Genomic DNA, 19,907 nt, shown 5'->3' on the forward strand with positions numbered 1-19,907 from the left:
ATTAGGAACGTATGAGCTTAACTTCACTTAATGTAATGGCAGAATGAGGTACAAGAAAAACAACCGATAAGGTGGCTGTGTAATGAAGGAGACACACCAAGTTTACATACACCGTTTTTTGAGTACATTTGTGACTAGGTAGTACTCCTACCTAAACCATTACCGTTTTTTCATTGAAATGGCACACAGATAACCCCAAACTCATTAGGTATCTAAAGGGACAAGCACTCTGCATAGAAATAGAAGATAAGGTAGTCTTTGCACTGAAAAGCACACAGTTTAAACAGATGAAAAACAGAGTAAAATGTAGGTATAAGCGAAATGTAGAATGTAGCACTTACTGAATGGTACTGATATTTCAAACGGTATTTAACTTAAACCTGGAGTACAAAGAATCTGTACGTTGGGGATGAAGCTCCTGGGTAGATTTCATATTGTTCAGGAGAAGGAAGCGCTCACTTCAGCTTTTCCATAATTGAGCACTAACAAGAGCTCTTTGCTCTATTCAGCCACTGCGTACATGAAATGTGATGGAATTTGATCCCTTTGAGTCTTTCAGTTGCCTATAAAGTTTGGTTCAAATACACCAGTGGTTTCCAATGTAAATTCACAGAGAGTATTAAACTGTAACAGTGGCATGGTATAAGCTTTGGGGTTTTAGAGGTTCAGTAGCCTCCATTTGATGTTTTTAATGTATCAATAATCAACAGGGAAAAAAAAAGTTTCTATGTACTGAGAAGTGGAATCTGATAGGACAGCTTCCTGCAAAAAATTTCTTAATGATCTCCACAGTGATAAAATATACACAGGTTAATAGAAATTTATTTCAAAATATTAGAAAATTAAAACTATGCTGTCGCCTGCCCAAGTTTTCGGCAACCTACAACCTGCAGCAATTGGGGGACACTAATGACTGGCAATCCCTTTCAATAGCCAGAGAAAGCAAATATTTAACAGATTGCCTTCTCCATGGCCTTTATTATACTAGAGTGGAACAACAAATACATCTAAGTGTTTTGAGTTTCTAACTCAAGAACTGAAATCAATTCCAATTTTACTCCAAATGATGTGCCATGTGAAGAGAACACAACACAGCTTATATTGCATTGCAGTTCTGCATAAATTGACTCTGACTTAATTTACACGAGTGGCTCTTCACTAATTCCATCAAATTCCATCAATGTCCATCAATTTAAGGACCATTCAAGGTCTCAAGAAACTGTAAGATGTATACACACATTTTATGTACTACTTTTGCTTACCATTACTTAATAGTTGTATATAAGTAACAGATAATTGGAGTATTGTATTTGTAAACCTTCATTGTCAATCCTTTAAGTTTTCAAAGACAAGTTTTCAAATTTATTTGCAAAATACTTTCAAGACCAGTTACATCTGAGTAGTTAAAGCAAATCAACACTAAGGAAAATTACTTTATGCAAACATAAACCACAGTTAGAATAATAGGACTTTATACGAACTACTTTAATTTGTGATGCCTTGCCTCCTAGTCTTTGACTTCCAGTTGTAATGCTTGTTTTTCAATAAAATATTTTCAGTGTTATCTCTTTTGAATACAAAATTCCATTGTTATATCTGTTTGCAGTCCCCTCTCTTTAAGATACAAATTTGTAAACACTTTTCAACAATAAATATGTATCTTTCAAGACAAATTATATGAAACAATCACAAAATAAGATAATTTGGATCACAAGTAAGAACTGAATGTCTTTGGAGGACAGGAAGCAGAGAATTGGCACAAGGGTTAAGAACGTTTTGCAGAACAATTGTGGTAGCTTTCTACCACATGAGTATTACCATTTTAAAAAGTCAGACTATTATTTTCAGAATGCATAGAAATCTATTCTGTATCCTTCTGTATTATCAGAAGGCTGAGGGGAGCCCTTCTCGCTCTCTGCAGCTGCCTGAGAGGGGCTGGAGTGAGGGGGGGGTTGGTCTCTGCTCCCAAGTCACCAGTGATGGGACGAGAGGAAACGGCCTCAAGCTGCATCAGGGGAGGTTTAGGTTGGAGATGAGGGGAAATGTCTTTACTGCAAGAGTGGCCAGGCCTTGGACCAGGCTGCCCAGAGAGGTGGGGGAGTCACCATCCCTGGGGGGGTTCACACAATGTGTAGAAATGGCACTTGGGGACATGATGATGGGGACTTGATTGATCTTAGGGGTCTTTTTCAACTGGAATGATTCTATGATTCTATTCTGTGATTCTGATTCTGCTGGAGCCAACAATCCGAGCCAAAACTGGACAAATTTGGTCCAGGATAACTATCTTGCTAATATTTTATACATTGAGAAATTGAAACACAACCAAAGTGACAAATTTTTAGGAGGCTAAAGGAATGGCTATATAGTCCAAACGAGATCAGTTCTCCTTTAAGTAACATTACAGATTTAAGGCCAGAGTCTACTAAGCATGCTGACTCAACTCCCTAACTGTAGAAAGTAGATTTATCAAAAGATGATCAAAAGATGAGAGAAAGAGAGGCTCATTCTGCGTTATTGTTGCTCCTGTTGCTATGTAACTGTTGACTCAAATATTTTTTCTCAGTGTGTTGTGTTTTTCTGGTTTTCTCATCAAGAACAATAATAGTGAAAGTCTAATATTTTTTCATATATGCTTGACTAGCGGAAGATGGCTATTACAGTAATAATAATCCAGAAGCTTGTGTATTCTAAATCAGTTTATAGTGGTAAAACAGGATACATTCCTTGTTATTCATGTTTGACATTTTATTACTCAATAGAATAAAATACAGAATGAGATTACAAAAGGACTTTCAAAAGTTTTCCACTGTAGTGTACACTTTCATGGAAACCTTTTTTTTAATTTATCACACTCTCCTCCAGCTTTTTTGTCTTACCTGCTTCCGAAACATTCTTATCTGAAATAGCTCTTTTCTGGAGGTATTTTACAATATTCTAGTGCTTAATCTTGCTCTTTCACATGCAGAAGACAAACTTCTTTGACTTCTAAAGTCTTTTGCCTCCTGCAATATTTTACACTTACCTATCATCTTCATATTACGTAGACACAAGCATAAAAATCAAATGAGGAGCCTGAATAATCGTACCTATAGATTATTTTCTTACAGGCATGACAATGACTGTTAACAACTATGTGGAAGAACAGTTACCTGGGACTGGTTTGTGGAAGGAACTGTATCAATAAAGTGCTTTCTTGCTTGGTGGCATGCAGGCAAAGGTAGTCGGAAGCCTGGCTTACTTTATTTCTAACAGCTCAACTTCTGACACTAGTTAAAAATCTACCTGGCCTGACCTCAGTGTTTGGAATACATCTTCATTTATCCCAGAAATCATTGACACTCAGAAACTATCTGCATCTACGTGGAACTTCAAGTGCTCTGGGTTTGTCCAGAACAAGATCTAAACGTCCTCTGTCAGTTACGTGTATAACTGACTTCACACTCTTCAAAAAGCGCTGTTGATTTCAGTGAGCTTCTTCAGTGAACCTAAAACATATCCAACATGTTTTTTCATGTTGTTACACTGGTTTTGGTTAATTTTTCTTGAGCAGCTATGCTAAATTAATTCAAATACATGGTGTGGATAGAACTAAAAAACAAGAATCCAAAGCACTGAAATATTGTTCCTGTTTTCTCTCTCTTAAACTCCAGTTGGTTTGTTGAAGGATTTCAGGTTGGTCCCATGCTGACAGAGAGTATTTGATAAAAGTATACTGACATGTTTTCACCCTTCTGACTTTCATTATTATTCTTAAGGCATTCTCATGCATGACTTAAAATACAACCATTCTTTTCATTTCCCGCAACATGAAGTGTACTACCATAACTGTTTTTCTAGATCACTATATAGGAGCCTATTGCAGCTGCTTAAAGCAGCCAAGGGAGTAGGTCATGAAGTGCCCTCGTGCTCCTTCAGAAATACATTCAGCTCTAGAAGCCAGTCCATCCAACTTACAGGTTCAGGTCACAAGTGCAAGTATTAAGGATGGAAAGGCATACACAGAAGTTACATCCAGAGGAAAGGCAAGATGGAAAAACTATTTTCAAAACTAGAGTTATCCCAAAGTAGTCACAAGAAAAACTGGTTACTTACCAGAGTAACTGTGTTATCCGCAGAGATCTGAGTCTCATTACTCTTATTAACATTTCTGCTTGCCCAAAAAGTCAGTGTTCTTCAGTGTTATCCCTTGTGTTGTATAAGCCCCTTACTACATACAGCCTAAGAAGTTTAGTTTCCCGTATCATTGGCACATTTTGTTCCAGCGTGGGGTTCAAAAGGTGGTGTGTGTGCAGTCTAAGGGATGAATGAAATTGTTTAAAAATTTGAACATAGTTGAGCAGACTAGGACATAGACTGAAAGTATCTCTGTTCCTATAAAGACCACACTGTTCATTTAAGGTCTGACTATCCCTTATCTTTCAAGCTTATATGGTATCACATAAAATGCTGCTTTACTGTTAGCAACTATCAGGTTGCTAAAAATTCAAGGATACCCATATACCTTGCTAATATTACATCAACACCATCCGAGCAACTTAACCTTTCAACAAAGTTTGCCTGTGAAAGGCATGGTAAAGTTTGGTTCTGGATGAGAGTAACACTCACGTGACCCTTAGGTGACCAGTGTAACCCTCACCTTGTCAGGATGAGAAAGCATCCTATTACACCTAAAATGAGGCAATGCAAAGAAAGCTCCCAGAAAGAAAGTCACTCGAGGACTGGAGATTGTAGTGAGGTGGGGGTTGGTCTCTTCTCCCAAGTAACAAGTGATAGGACGAGAGGAAACGGCCCCAAGCTGCATCAGGGGAGGTTTATGTTGGATATCAGGGAAAATGCCTTCCCTGCCAGAGTGGTCAGGCCTTGGACCAGGCTGCCCAGAGAGGTGGGGGAGTCACTGTCCCTGGGGGTGATAAAAAATCATGTAGACGTGGCACCTGGGGACATGATTTAGGAAGCCTGGGGGTGTTGGTTTGGTGGTTGGACTTGATGATCTTAGGGGCCTTTTCCAACCTAAATGATTCTATGATAATATGGATTGTATTGGAGCATTTGTTTTTCTTGCTGTATAGAACACTCTCTACTAACTCCTAGCAAAAAGCAGTCACAGAAACATGCTCTCCATGCCATTACATCGTTCACTGACAACAGGAGAACATGGGAGAAGTATCTGCTCTACTACGGAAAAGCTAGTGCTAGTGGCACAAGCAGGTGAAAGCATTTGACTTAGATGACTTCCTGAGACTCATTAGATGAGCAGTCATCAATTTATGCAGAGCAGCTGTGTCTGTCAACACCTAATTTATGAACCCTTAACAAGGACAGAAATGCCTTTTATGCCACCGAGCACCCAGAGCAATAACACATTTAATGAATTTCTTGAAAAAAGGACAGGTTATTTGAAGATCTAGGTAAATAATTCACCTTGTCCCCAGGGAAGCATCCACTGCCACAAAGATAAAAGGCAGACCACACAAAAGAAGGGTACACCTGAGTGCAGCCAGTCTTTCCAGAGTTTTAATGGAGGCAAGAACTACTTCTGGGATTGTGACCTTGTGCAGTTACCTGAATACACCCAATAATTTCACTCACCTGAAGTTCATCTCCCTCAAAAGAACTGGATCATCACTTAGGTATAAGGTATACTGAGACTATAGCTTGAATAACCTTAAATCCACAGGTGGCCCAGCAGAAACACAAGCCACCGCTTGCAGGAAAACATAACCTGTCAGGTGTTCCTCGTGACAAATTTCAAGTATTCTGTGTTTCAAAGGGAGCTCAGGTCTCTAAACTTGAGAATCTTTTCCTGTTCACCAAGTTCTGCTTTGCTAGGAGCACTTGATAATAAGCTGCCAGCATTTGGCAGTTCACTGACAAACTCAGTCATTCTGGTGAGTTTTATGTCAGGGCATTCAGTTAGGAAGCTCTTGCTATTCCTAATTCTTTGAGATAGTTCCTCTGAAGATCCTGGCATAGGGTATGAAATTCTTAGGAGGCAGCTGCTGCGCTCCAACCCTGTCTACTTATGCTATTAGATCTTGATACCTGGTACAACGCCTGGAGTTTTGAAGCATCAATCACCTTCAGACAGAGCCAGCGTACCAAGGCCAGTATGCTGTACCCCACTGCTGGCATTCCTCGGTTTCCATTGCCTCCAGGGTCATTCTGAGGGCCTCTACGTTCACAAACTGTCAGAACACCTTCAGTCAGCTAGTGAGAATCTGTGACGGGCTAGTGAGTCATTGAGAGATGACAAAGGAACTGCAAGTTTTCACATAGCTTCCCAATACACAACTACCTTCTTACCTGTTGATACTTCTGGCTGCAACAGATTTATCCCCTGAAACTTAACGCTGCCTGGGAGAGGGGCATCCACCCTTCCGGCAGAGCAGAATCAGGAAGCTATTTCAAAATAGAATTTCATACTTCGTCACTTACCCAGACTGATGGCAATACAGATAACCACAATCTTCTGACTGGTGTACTTCATAAACTTGCCTACCAGAAATTACTAAAGCACCCAGGAACTGCCTCGGTCTACAGAAAGCCTTGGGTCTCCATTCTGGATCTTATGCACCGGGTCAGTAGCTAATCTTCAACTGCCCGGCCTGGAGACATCAGAGACCTGCTGACTCACCTGCAGACCACATAATGCTCACAGTTCTGTGACAAAGGATAGACACAGGGCAGTAACTAAAGTGAGAAAGGACTCCTCAGCTTTTGAATTAATAAAAACATAGTGGTACTTCATAAATGGGAAGAAAAAAACCCTAGCGACTGCCAGTAACATTATTAATGAGCCAGAGTGTTTCAACAGAAAAAGGTAGCCTTATTGCCAAGTTTTACCTTGGTTCTGCAGGGACAGGTAAGGAGCTCTGAAAGGAAGGAAAGGAAGAGAAGCGATAGGAATCTAGGAGACGAGTAAAGCCCAAATGGATGTTACTGGCCAAAAAACTCCTGCAAGGCTTACTTGCAAACGGGAACTGAAAAACAGGGGCTTGTACACTGTTTGATGAAACAGGAGCAAATAAGAAAAAGTCACTTCCAGGAAAGGCCCTGGCAGACAGTAGCAATTTATATTACGTACAGACTTCAAACTACTCTAGGAGGTCAAGCACCTCAAGGTTATACAACAGCACAACTTCAAGGATCTGTATTTTAATGTTTTTCAGACATTGCATTAGTCTTTCAGTTGGCCCCAACCTTACTAATGTGATAAAGCTAGAATCACCTAGAAAATGATAAATATATAAATACGCACAGATCTACCATTAAAAATTCTAATCCGCTGGCTACTTAAAAATAACCAGTGCGTTGCTTTTAAAAAGTATGAGTAGTTTTTGTGGGTATTCAGGCCAGTAGTATTTATTGCACAAATCAAAGACGAACAGATTTAGATAAATTAAAACTTAGGCAACCTTTGAGCGAGCTCAGATGCCAAGCAGCCACCTGGCTACAGCGACACGTAACAGCCAACTTCTGCTTCTATAGCAGACCATTACAGAAGTATGTACGGAACCAGTAAAATCTGCATATACACTAACTGTTGGGAGAAACAAACAAAAAGGACCAACAGCGTAAGCTTGGGGACTAGACTTAAGTTAGCTAAAGCAGAGAGGCATTCTTTAAGAACAAATACTCCTTCTCTTTGAAGTAGGTAAGTATGAAACAAAGTTACCGGGATTTTCATGTGTAAAGGCGATTTGGTGGTTAGCACTTCAGAAAGAAAAGTTTAGAACTTACAGGAGGCAGAAGCAAACCCAAGTCTCTAGGCTGGTGTGACAAGTAACATCCTTCACAAATTTTCAGTTCCCGAGCAGAACTGCAATACAACGGCTCTACCAAGCATAAAACTAAATGTACCTTTGGAAACTCCACTTCAACACAGGTCAGCAGTACCACCTTCTAGAAGACTGGGGGGGTTTGGGGGCTTTGGGGAGGGTTTTGTTTGCGGGTTTTTTTTTTTTTTTCCCCCCTTCTTTTCAGCATACTGGGGTGTGTGTGTATTTTTTTTTTAGCATGTGAGGCAACTTCTCATTAAACCTTAGATTAGCTATGTTTTAACCCATCAGTGATGTGTTAAGGAACTCAATCTCTGAACAAAAGACAGGACAGCTTTATGTAGAGATAACATCCCCGAAGCAGCGTTTTATTTTATTCATTTAATTCCAAAACATTTAATTTAGAAGTCTGGCATCTCAGTCTTCCATCTTAACATGGGCTAATATTGACACAGTGTTGTCAGTGTACACAGACAACGAAACAGCCAAAGAGTTTACAAAAAATAAATTCATGATTCTTCAAAACAACTGCAAAAGGCTACAAGTATCAAAACTCTTAGGTAGATGCACTGCATGAAAAGAAACTGTGCACATAAGTTAGAGGCAAAAAAACCCCAAATTGCTACTGAAACCTCACATTTCAAACAGTTCGTTGTAAACTGATGAACAGGGTTGTCATTTCACATCAGCTTAACTGTTTTCATTGACTGAAAAAAATTTGGGGTGGCTAATTTACTTTGCATGCACAAAATGTACTGCTTAACAGAACTGTCAGCTCATTTCAAAAGGGAAAAATTTAACTGGAATCTAATAATCTTCAATCACTTTCCATGATTCTTTCCCATATTTTCCAATCAACAGGCAAACTAAAAATGCCTCATTTACTATGCATCTTTCTGCGCTGTTCAAGTGCAACTACAATAAATGAGGCCAATAAACAAATCAATCCATCGGTGCCCATGAAGACTCATCTGAAACTGCTTCTTGATGAAGTGGACAGCAGATCTGAACAGCTGTACAATACAGATATGCTTAGCACTAGATATTTAGTGTGACTGTGGCAAGGAAGTATTGGTGATGATGGGGATGGTGAAGTGGATGAAAGAGGGATATCGGAGGAAAGCTTTTTAATTATTGCCCTCTCCTGCTTCTTCATCTTGCTGGTCACTCGTCCACAGAGTGAGGTTATCTCGCAGTAACTGCATGATGAGAGTGGAGTCCTTGTAGGAATCCTCATTTAGTGTGTCCAGCTCTGCTATGGCATCATCAAAGGCTTGTTTGGCTAAAAGGCAGGCCTGCTCAGGAGCATTCTGGATTTCGTAGTAGAACACTGAGAAGTTGAGTGCCAGCCCAAGCCTAATCGGGTGAGTGGGCTGCATGTGCTCTTTGCTGATTTCAAAAGCCTCTTTATAGGCAGCTTCCGAGGCCTCCACAACACTGTTCTTCTTCTCTCCAGCAGCAACTTCTGCCAAATAGCGGTAGTAATCCCCTTTCATTTTCAGATAAAAGACCTTGCTCTCATACTGGAAGTCATTGCAGTTCTTGATCAAGTATTTATCTAGGAGAGCCAAAACATCATTGCAGACTGTCTCAAGCTCCTTTTCTATCTTCTCCCTATAGGCTTTAACCTTCTCCAGCTTCTTCTCATTCCCATCTGCCATAGTCTTCTGCTCTATGCTGCTGATGACACGCCAGGAAGATCGTCTAGCTCCAACTACATTCTTGTAGGCTACAGACAGCAGGTTTCTATCCTCATTTGAGAGGGGCTCGTTCAGCTCAGTTACCTGAAAATACAGACAAAGATCAAATTTAAAGGGTTTTTCTTAGAGAAGAGCAGACAAACTTGCTTCAAATACTTCCATCATGAAGTGCAAGACTCCTTCTAGATCCCCAAATTCCTTCTAGACAGGACTCAACTTGTAACCTCAAGTTTCAGTCAAAATTTGAATGAGTGAAAATCCCACAGTTCTGCTGTAATAGAATGGGTTTTTAGAAGCCACTGCAAAGCACATTCACTGAATAAAAGTGAGTCAGGCTTGTGTAATGGAGAAGCATTCACAGAAGGCAGGCTCAGGTTTTTCAGGAAGCCTTTGCTATAACTATGCACAAGACTACACACTTAGCGATGAATTTAAATGTACCTAGAGTACCAGTTTTATGAATCGGCAACACAGCACAGACGCTGGAAAATGGTGTGCTTCTTGCATTTCTTTCCCTTGCTGCTTGCTTTCATTCGCCAGCAGAGATGGAAGCGCTGCAGTCGTTATGATTAAGCTCTGCATAGTATAAATGGAATTAGAGTTTCATAGCATCTTTCACTCAGTGACCACTTACACAATGTAATACAAAAGTTATCCTGATTTCTGCTAACTGGTGGCCATGGACAAATTTCGGGGATAGGTCATGAAAGAAACAGCATAGAAACAGAACAGGAAATCAAGAAAAAAAGCCACAATCAACTCCAAATTCCTGCTACAAAAAGCTGAGATAGAGGAAGGATAATACTTCTAATACCACATTTAGGCCTATTTCACTTGCTGTGATAATTTAGGAAATAAAACTGTCAGAGTTATAGTCGCTTGAAACTGTTCTACTTTTACGGATTTACAAACATGAAATTAAACTCACAGGAATTAGTGTGAAAAATGTAACTACTATTTTAAGCATCCTGCATTAACTGCATTAAAAAGAAGTCACTAGAATTCTAAGGGTCTATACTTTGGTGTGAAAGTAAACTTTTTCTTGCTCAGACACTGCTAAAGTCACTATTTCTTTTAAAATGGGCATATTTGCACTGCTTGACAGGCATCAGAATGTTTGCAACCAAGTACTACAAATAACTAAGTCACAAATATTCAGATTATTCTGAGACTGCTGTAGCCAGTGAACCATCCAACAAATGTGTACCTTTCCAAGTCTAAAAAATCATTTATATGAATTGTAACTGTTACAGTAAGAGAGAGTTTACTTCCAAATTTAGGTTTTGTTCTTATGATATTCTAAGTCAATTAGTTTAATCTCCAAAATGCCTTTTGCCCACAGCTCAGGAACCCAAACTCCCAAAAGGCACTGCTCTGCCTGCCATAATCCAATTATAGAGACAATCTACAGAGGGTGAAATGCACAGGAATCAACTCTAATGACATCTTCATAACCTTCTTCACAGCTTCCACTCAACATCCTCCCAACAATCCCTGCTATCTCACCTATATCACCCTCTCTAGTAACAATATTAACTCCCTCAAGATGTAAAGGCTCAGCTGAGGGCTTTTTGTTCCCTACAGCCTATTAGGGCAGCATTTGCTTTTACAGAAATAAAGACATTCACCAAAAATGACTAATAATCACTTGATCATTCCTGCACTACTGGAAGACGTTCCTTGAAAGTTCACTGCAAGTTCTCAAACACAGTGGTTGATTTAAAGGAGTCAGTAATGTTTTGCTAAAACTTAAACATCATTTAACCACACAAATAAATTCTTCCCCCCATCCTATCTTTACAGCATTAAAAAGAAAAATAGGGGAAAAAATCTTGATCCATTAATATACTACTGAGCTATATTAGCACAGAAATAAAAACTCAGTATAGAAAACCATACAAAGAGACAAAAACAACCGAGGATGAGACTTAGTAGAACAGGACAATAGTAACAGAAATACCACCTCTTGGCTTTGCACTCCAGGCTCCATCCGAAAGAAATTAAAGCTACAAGATGACTGCAACCACAGCTATCCTAATTCTTCACCTGACACATCATCTCCATTTTTCACCTCACACTCCACTCACCACCTCTGTTCTTCACTCTCGGCTAACTGCTACCTTCACATTCGTCCCTTTCCCTCTGCTTCAAAGTAAATATCCTTCCAAATGCTGGTATTTAAGTATTCAATAACAACAAAAAAAATTGAGTAATCCTAAACCTTGTTATAATTATTTCTTCTACCTCCTTAAGGTGGGGTTTCTTAAACTTTCTAATATAAACTCTGAGAGATGGATGTCTTCTCTGTATTCAAAACACCAAATTGGCATTTTACAGTACATAACAAATGTCCCAGGAACCATAAAAAATTTGAGTACTAAACCCTGAATTTTTACTATGCTGTATAGCTGGTGTATTTACTTAAAGGGAGATAAACTAATCCGTTCTCAAATTTCATCCAGTTGTCCAAGAGACAAAACACAATCTTACAGGAATACCACTAGCCTTGGAAGAGTATTCCAAGTTCTTTCCTAGTCTATTGTCTCTCTCATGGTGTTACTCATTTTTATTTGCAGAAAATGCATCACACCCACACCCTGAAACAGGTGATTTATAAAGCCCGCTTGCACAAAAGCCATTGCCAGTGCAGATAACCTACACCTGAAAAGCCTTTCAACCTTCCCTAATCACCACCACAATTCAATGCAAGTGTTGATAAACAGCATATTTGCAGAAATTTCTGCCAATCACATTAACAGAGAGGGAGGACCTTGTGAAGTCTAGCATGAACTCTGGTAGTCTTGGCTGGTCTTTACTCGACAGTCAGCCTTAAAAGGTCTACAGTACAATCTTCAAAATGCAGCATTTGGAAGCAGTATTTAAACCAGCCAGGTGAGATTTAGCTCTTGCATGAGCTTGGGCCGCTTAAGTTTGCGGAAACTCTCAATAAGCACCAGACTAAGAAAACTTACCCTGACATAGCAAGACTGAGAAAGGGCAGGGAATACTAAAGATATATTCATGTAAAGCAAAGCAAAAGCAGTCCAGGAAAAAAGCCACCTCTCAGGACTAACTGCAGAACAGTGGCTCATATGTGGAAAAAGAATGTGGAAAAACTTCTTAATCAAACAGCAAAGTACCTTAGAGATAAGATTAAGAGATTTAATTAAAAGACTATACCAGATCATCACTAGACTGATGTATAATTTAATTCCCTGATGTGTAATTTAAGTCAAGGTGACTTAAACTCACCTTGAAACCGTTCCTTAAAGAAAAAAAAGGAAAAATTTAACAGACAAGCTAGATGATGCTTACGAGCTTTATGACACCTCAAGTGCTACTGACATATCTTGGAGAATCGGCAACTACCATCAACTCAAGTCCCTCTCAAAACAACTGGGTTTTTGTAATGAGTAGTCTTTTTAGACTACATAAAAACAGAAATAAAAATCTGCTCTGCCAACTATGACTTTCAAAAATGTTTTCTAAACAATTAGTGACAAATTAAAAAAAATACTGAACTGTAAAATTATTGACAGGAGAGTAGAAGTGATGTCTGTCAACTACACATCCCTTGTTCAAACATTGGAAAGGCTGGCCTTTCCAAACGCCAGCCCCAACAGTCAGATGTCAAAGCATGACTATTCCACAGTAAAGCTATACAAAGCCAGGATGAAGTACAATTAGTTTCAAAAAAAGTCAGTGCACTGAAGACCACCACCAAAAGGTATACTGAGAAAGGTTTGAAAACAGCTTATTCTTCCCTTGTTTCTTTTAAGTTTTCTACATTTCCAGTTAGAAGAAAACAGGACATTCACATTTCATCTGTTTTAAAAATTAGGGTAGTGAGATTTTAGCACTGCATCAAAGGAATTAAATCTTGCAATACAAAAATAAAGCTTTTAGGTTTATTCAAGCCATTGCAAATGGCTTGAAGTAGTCATTTGTGAGCAGCTGCCATAACAAATACAACACACCATAGCCAGAAGACTACATACAGCACTGCCACAAGCCTCCAACCACAAAGCTAATCACTTTTTCAGATAAGGTACAGTTAAAATATCAACGTCATGCCATTCCTAAGCGCAATTTGCATCTCCTGGCAGATTCTGTTAACATAATTGAGAAACTGATAACCACTTCAAAGAAAGAGGCATCTGATGTGGAGCGTAGCAACTCAGCCTAACAAACCAGTCATTTTGCGCTAGCTGTCATTCTGTGGCCGAAGTTTCCAATGCTCCGAGGAAGCGCATCCCTTTCTAGTGTCACCTTTCAACATGCTTCAGGATGTCAGTGTCATTTCCCTCCCCCTAATTTTTATTTTATCAGTCCTGAACTATTTCCTTCTCATTTTGAAGCTGGTGATTTCTGAGAAGGAAATGGCAAATTATCCCCCCATCCTAGCTAAAAAAGTGCTGATACTCCACGTAGATACATCTAAAAATCGCACCTACCTCCCTGGTCCAACAGCTGTATTACAAGAATACTAGACTCAAAGGAAAGCATGCGACCTTTGCAGAGTTATCTACTGTTTTATCTGTTTCAGATACATTAGCAAAGTAGATAAAACCAGACATGTTTCCCTTCACGTGTGTGGACAACGTAGAGAAAAAGAAACCTTGAAATGCCAAAGGAAATTTATTTCTTCCTGTCTTCCGCCCTAACTATAGACTTTCCTTAAGAGAAAAGACCTTGGACTGCAACAATTTATTTTACATTTTAGACACAGACACTTTCTTATAACGGCTGTTAGGAGAAACAGCACTTAAAAGATGAAAAGCCATTCGTAGTATTACTTCAAAGTAGTATTTACTTACGCAAGTGTTACTCTATACTTTCCTTACACAAGCACACCTCCCTCTCCCTCACACCTAAATTTGGGGTCATTTTCAGTCCTGAGCCAGATGATGCAATTGAACACACAGACTATGATCAGCTAGCAGTCTTCATTCAGGCTGACAGTCTACTTTTTCTAACAAGAATACAGCCTAAATCATTTTATAATACTTACAGGTGTTTCCTCCTCTGCTTTACACCCACAAAGTTCCTTCACAGTTTACTGGGAAAAAAATGGGAGTATATAAAAGGAATCCTGACTACAGCCCTGGCATTCGTAAATATAGATGCTACAGTGCTGTTGAGCACAGAAATCGGCTACATGAGTGTGAGCCCACACAGGCCACACCGAGCTGAGGTACTTTCACATGGAAAATACACCGAAGTGAAGGTTCCACCACTGACAGCAGATCCACGAGGCACTGTGGGATTACCTAGTAGAATTTGACTCAGGTCAGCTGAATGTTATGTGATGGTACTTCTGTTTTGTTAGCCAGAGCATGTAATCAGAGCTAGAGCCAGTCCTTAGCAAGCTGCTGCAAAAATGTCTGTACCTGAGCCAGCATAATAGGTTTAATCATTAAAACTCTCCTGACACAAAGTTATACAGTCCATAATTTTTGAACAAATAGAAACCAGACTAATGAATTTAAACCAGATCAGTTTCTTGCATCACATGGCTTCAGTATTTTCTATCAAGCACTGGAAGTTCTATAGCCAGATTTACTGTATAAAACCACAGTAAGAAAGTCATTGCACAGCAGGGGAGGATATTGTTTACATTAAAGGCATCCCATTCTCCCCTCCCACACACACTTCATTAACCCACACTGAAGAACTCAGTAATACAATACTAAAAACATGGAACATCCTGAACGTTTAAGTCCATTTATGTACAGACAAGCCTACAAATTAAACTAGAACCTCAAGCTATTTTGCTTAAACTCTAGATCATACGAAGACTTGTATTTCACTGAGTAGCAATATTTCACGACTACTTTTAAAATTATGCATCTCGCATAATTCAGATTCATCTTACCAATCCTGAAGTGTAAATGAGACTCTACCTGCTATGTAGCTATTCTAGAAAAGAGACAGAGCTCCTGAGCACTACATATTAGGATGAATACTGCCTGAAATACTAAGGGTTTATACAGCTAAAATGTTTAACCATCTCTTGAACACTCCAAAACCAGAGGTACTCAATGCTGTATTCTCAATATGCTACAGTATGTGTTCCATCGGGTGAGAGCCTTTAACACACTAAAAGCAAATTTTTCCCCTGTATCTTGAGAAGTAACTTTTTTACCTACCGTGTAGGGTTATTTCAAATAGTTGGAATCTTGGAGCAGCATTTAATGCAATGAGAATACCACACCCCTTGGAAGAATGCCATTTAGTAGAGGCACATTTACATATGACTGTATTTTCTGTTGAAATAATTTTAGCTGAAAAAAGTAAACCAAACTCATTAATTTATAACAGCAAACTAAATGAGTTTCATTTTCCTCTCCTGCCTACACATTATAAGCCAAAATACTACAGTTCTTCCAAGAGAATTTTACAGCAACAAAAAAACCGTGTTACTGAGCAGTAGTTTCCCTATTTAAGATACAACTGCTCCTTCATCTGGCTCTTCTTTTAAAGACGGAACTGATAGAACTGAAAAGTGTTTCTCCAGCTTTATACTGACAGCTGAAATGGCAGTCTTGTCATAGGTTTTTTCCCTTCAGCAGCAGTCTCAAAAATAATGCAAATATGCTTTTGCTAAAAATGGTCTTTGCTACTTTATGTTTTAGGAGTAACTATCAGGCTGGTGGCTCTAGTGTGTACTGTAAAAGCGTGGGAATAAATATCCAGAACTGAAATTTGCCATTCAGAATTCTATTTACACTGGAAGCTCACTATTTTCATATCGCACCTTTAAAAACCATGTTATATTCAGAGATTTAAAAAATTTTTTTTAAAAGAAACTTTTCAGGTCAAGACATCCTGCATTGAGAACAGCTATCTGAGTGATAACACTGATTGCCTGTTGAAGGATGTCTAACATCTCTGAAGTGCAACAGGATTATTCTACATGGCTAAAAAGCCCTCAATAGCTGTTATTTACAACCACTGAAATTGAAGGAAATAATAGGTGTGTGAGAACAGGCAGCCCACGTAACGTTTCAAGGGACCTCATGCTCAGACCTACAAAACCAAATTCACTGAAAAGCATTCTGGAAATTACCATGTTAGAGTGAGCACCAGTGAAAGCCAGGGAACCAAGAGATGCTAGGTTACAGGCAAGCAACAGTATATGAACAGCTTAAATTAAGGAGACTGTTGCCTTTTAAATTCAGCTTTTCTTTTTGTTATTTTTCAAGTATCTGTAATGTTTCATAAATGCTAAAGACTCGGCTGACAAAGTGTTCTCAAGCTCATGACTACAGCAGCTCACCATTATAAAACTTATTTGAGAGCAAAAGTAGCATTACAGATGAGAATGCTGTGACCCAAGATGAATGAAAACTGAATAACTAGGACAGTTTAAAAAGACAACTGGACATACACACTAGTTATATGTTCTTTATTTACATATTTCCTGAAGCAGAGCAACTGCCTTGTTTGTTTCACATGTTTGAGAGCCATACATACACTGTCAGCCATATTTGGAAAAATAAAAAGCTACCTACAGACAACATCTAGACGTATGGTCTTCTGGAACAGCAGTGTATTTTTGTGTTTTCTCCATTTAATCTTTTAGGATTTGCAGTTGGAAGAGTCAGGAGATAAATAGAGCTGTTACTACTACATTATGTGTGTCAAGAATTCTAGTGATATCATTAAAATACAGTTTATTTTAATGTCTAGTGCCTCTGATATTGAGGCATTCAGAAGTATTGCTGCTTTAGAACTGGACTGATCAGATCATAGTCTTTATTTTGACACAATTGCAAAAGTGGACAAGAGCAGCAAAATACGTCTTCTTACTGCCATCATTTAACGGGCACAACATACATCACAGCTCCTGAATGAGAATAAGAGACTGATTCTTGCAGTAAAAACGTGAATTCTATTTTAAGCTGCTCAAACTAAAATCTTCTCGTGTCTTTACACAGCAGAGCTCTCAAGAGAAACCTAATTCCTCTTGGGGTCTTTTGGTGTTCACAAAGGACAGATCAGCAAGAAAAAAAACCAGCTGTAATCAGGTAATACAGCAAAGACGCTGCTAAGCATTTACTGGCATGAAGATTACCCTTCAAATTCAGGTTATATGAATACTGTTTTTAAAAAAGGGACTACACATAATAAGTTTGATCATTCTGCAATTTTATTATGTATGAGTACAGACAGGTCAGTACAAGTAATTTTCATTGCTTGGTTCTGAAAAGAGCAGAGTCGGAACTGTAACTTAGTGTTTAAACACATGTCAGTATTCAACTGGGTAGGAACGCACTGAGAATTTGTTACCCTACAAAGAAGAGGCAAAAAGGCAACGTTAAAGCTCGGGAAACGCTCTCCGTGCGCTGGGTAGCTTTTGTACCCGGATGTAAGTACTATACCATCATTGAGCCGGAGCGCTCACGTTTGTGGGTGAGGCCTCTACTCGTGCCTTTTATCGCGAGGGAGGAGAAACGTCTAGAAAAGGAAGGGGCTCCTCTCGCCGTGCGCGGCTTCCCCAGGCACCCCCGGTCCCCCGACGGGAGCAAACCCACCGCCGGCGCCCAGAAGCCGGAGGGGGAGGTAGGCAAGGAGGAGCCCCACGTCGGGCAGGAGTCGGAGGAAGAACCCGCCGCGGCGAGGGAAGCGGGCTGCCTTTAAACGGCGGCAGCGCGCGCCGGACTGGGGCGGCAGGGACAGCCACACTCCCGGGGCAGGGAAGGCTGCGAGGGAGCCATTACGAGGGAGCGAAGGAGACAGACAAGGAATTTGAAAGAAAAGGGGGCTCTGGGTCCAGTTCGGACCGGCTACCGTTCGCCGCCTCTCTCCCCGGGGGCAGGTGGGTCGGGCACCGCCCGCACCGCGGCGAGGTGTCCCGGCGGGATGGGCCGGCTCTTGCTCCCGCCCTCCTTTCTTCACCGCGTCGGATGGGACCTGGCGGCTCCGTCCTCCCCGGGACCCAGCCCCGCCTCGGACCCGCCGGGACGTCCCTTCCTTCCCTCCCTCCCCCCTGCCACCACCCGCCCTACACACACTCCTCCCAGAGCACGACTCGCGGCCGCCACGCTACCAGCCCCACTCACCGACTTCATGGCCGAGGCCATGTCGTCGTATCTCTCCGCCTGCTCGGCCAGGCGGGCTCGCTGCAGCAGCTGCTCTCGGTCCCCCATAGCCGCGTCCGTGGTGGCTGCCGGGCTGGGCACTCTGCGCCCCTCAGAGAGAGAGAGAGGAAGGGGGGCGGGGACCTGCGCCTCGAAACGCGCGGGCGCTGCGAGTGAGGAGCCTGAAGGGAGCCGCCGCCGCCACCTCACGCTCGCTCGCCCGCCGCCGCTCGCGGGGCTCCCAGGCCTCAGCCACCGCTCGCCCGGCGGCCGTTAGCGCCTCGCGCTCAGGGGCGGCGGCAAGGCGGGTAGCCCGCGCGCTCGCTGCGTCTGCTCCGCCCGGCTCGGCGCCTCGCGCTGCTGCCGCCGGCCGCGCCTGCGCGCTGGGAAGGCAAGGAGGGGGCGGAGCCGCGGAGACTGCAGGGGAGGGGAGGGGGCGCCGCTCCCCCGCGCTCTATTTCTAGGTGACGTCACTTGCTATAAATAGCTACCCCGGGGCGCCGGCGGGGGGAGGCGCATGCGCGCTGCCCCTGCTGCAGTTTCCTGCTGCAAAGGTGGAGGTGGGCGGCGGGCACTGCGGAGCCGGGCCGGGGGACAGCGCCGGGTGCGGAGTGCCGCCCCCCCGAGACGCCCCGAGCAGCGGGTGCCCCCGCGGGCCGCGCCGCTCTCTTTGCCCGGTCCTGCCTCTGCGCCACCGCCGCTTTGTGCTACCGGCCCCTCCGGCGCCGGCCGCGGCCCGCAGCGTCCGCACGGCTGTGGCCCATCTCCGGGCAACAAACCCATCTCGCTCCCGGCTGCTCCGAAACGCCCCTGTTCGGGGTGGTAGGCGCGGGCCAACCCCGTTGCCTGCCCCAAGAGGGGCAACTACATCAAACGGCATGGCGCGTTTTAATCTGTACTAGCCAGCCTCTTCATGAATCGACAGAGCACCGGCCTTACATAGAAATGGCCTCGAAGGAGAAGTGCCAGTGACACAGCTGCTGCGGGCGGCTGCAGGAACACTAGCGTCCACCTGACTCATCTCTTACGATAAATCACAGATTAACTTTTCCTATTCAACCCACGGCCGGCATGTGAACGTTGCCGCACCACCAGACATGCGGCGAGCTGCTGTACATCTGAGTGACAGCTTTGCTCACCGCCGGACAGCTCAGCATTACAGCCGCTGACTGCAGCACCCATTCAGATTTAGCTCACATCTGTTCTCACCCCCAGAGGAGAAAAGAATGCACGTTAGCGTGCACGGGAGGCAGGGGAGCAAGGCTGGCCTCCCTGGTGGCGTTGTTCTCCCACCACCCTTGGTCCTCTCGCATTGCTGCAATCGAGCAAATCCAGTCCACTGT

The 19,907-nt window shown here is 42.0% G+C and overlaps 1 protein-coding gene across 1 annotated transcript; it reads right to left on the reverse strand.

Moving 5' to 3' along the window:
- Nucleotides 1–8,116: 8,116 nt before the first annotated feature.
- On the reverse strand, nucleotides 8,117–18,942 carry YWHAH (tyrosine 3-monooxygenase/tryptophan 5-monooxygenase activation protein eta). Its single transcript, XM_075110086.1, has 2 exons — nucleotides 18,547–18,942; nucleotides 8,117–9,565 (listed from the first exon to the last, which is right to left on the reverse strand). The coding sequence occupies exons 1-2, from the start codon at nucleotides 18,631–18,633 to the stop codon at nucleotides 8,909–8,911; spliced, it is 744 nt and encodes a 247-aa protein (XP_074966187.1). The 5' UTR covers nucleotides 18,634–18,942; the 3' UTR covers nucleotides 8,117–8,908.
- Between the last annotated feature and the right edge of the window lie 965 nt (nucleotides 18,943–19,907).

This window comes from Phalacrocorax aristotelis, chromosome 15 (assembly GCF_949628215.1).
Source record: "Phalacrocorax aristotelis chromosome 15, bGulAri2.1, whole genome shotgun sequence".
NCBI lineage: Eukaryota > Metazoa > Chordata > Aves > Suliformes > Phalacrocoracidae > Phalacrocorax > Phalacrocorax aristotelis.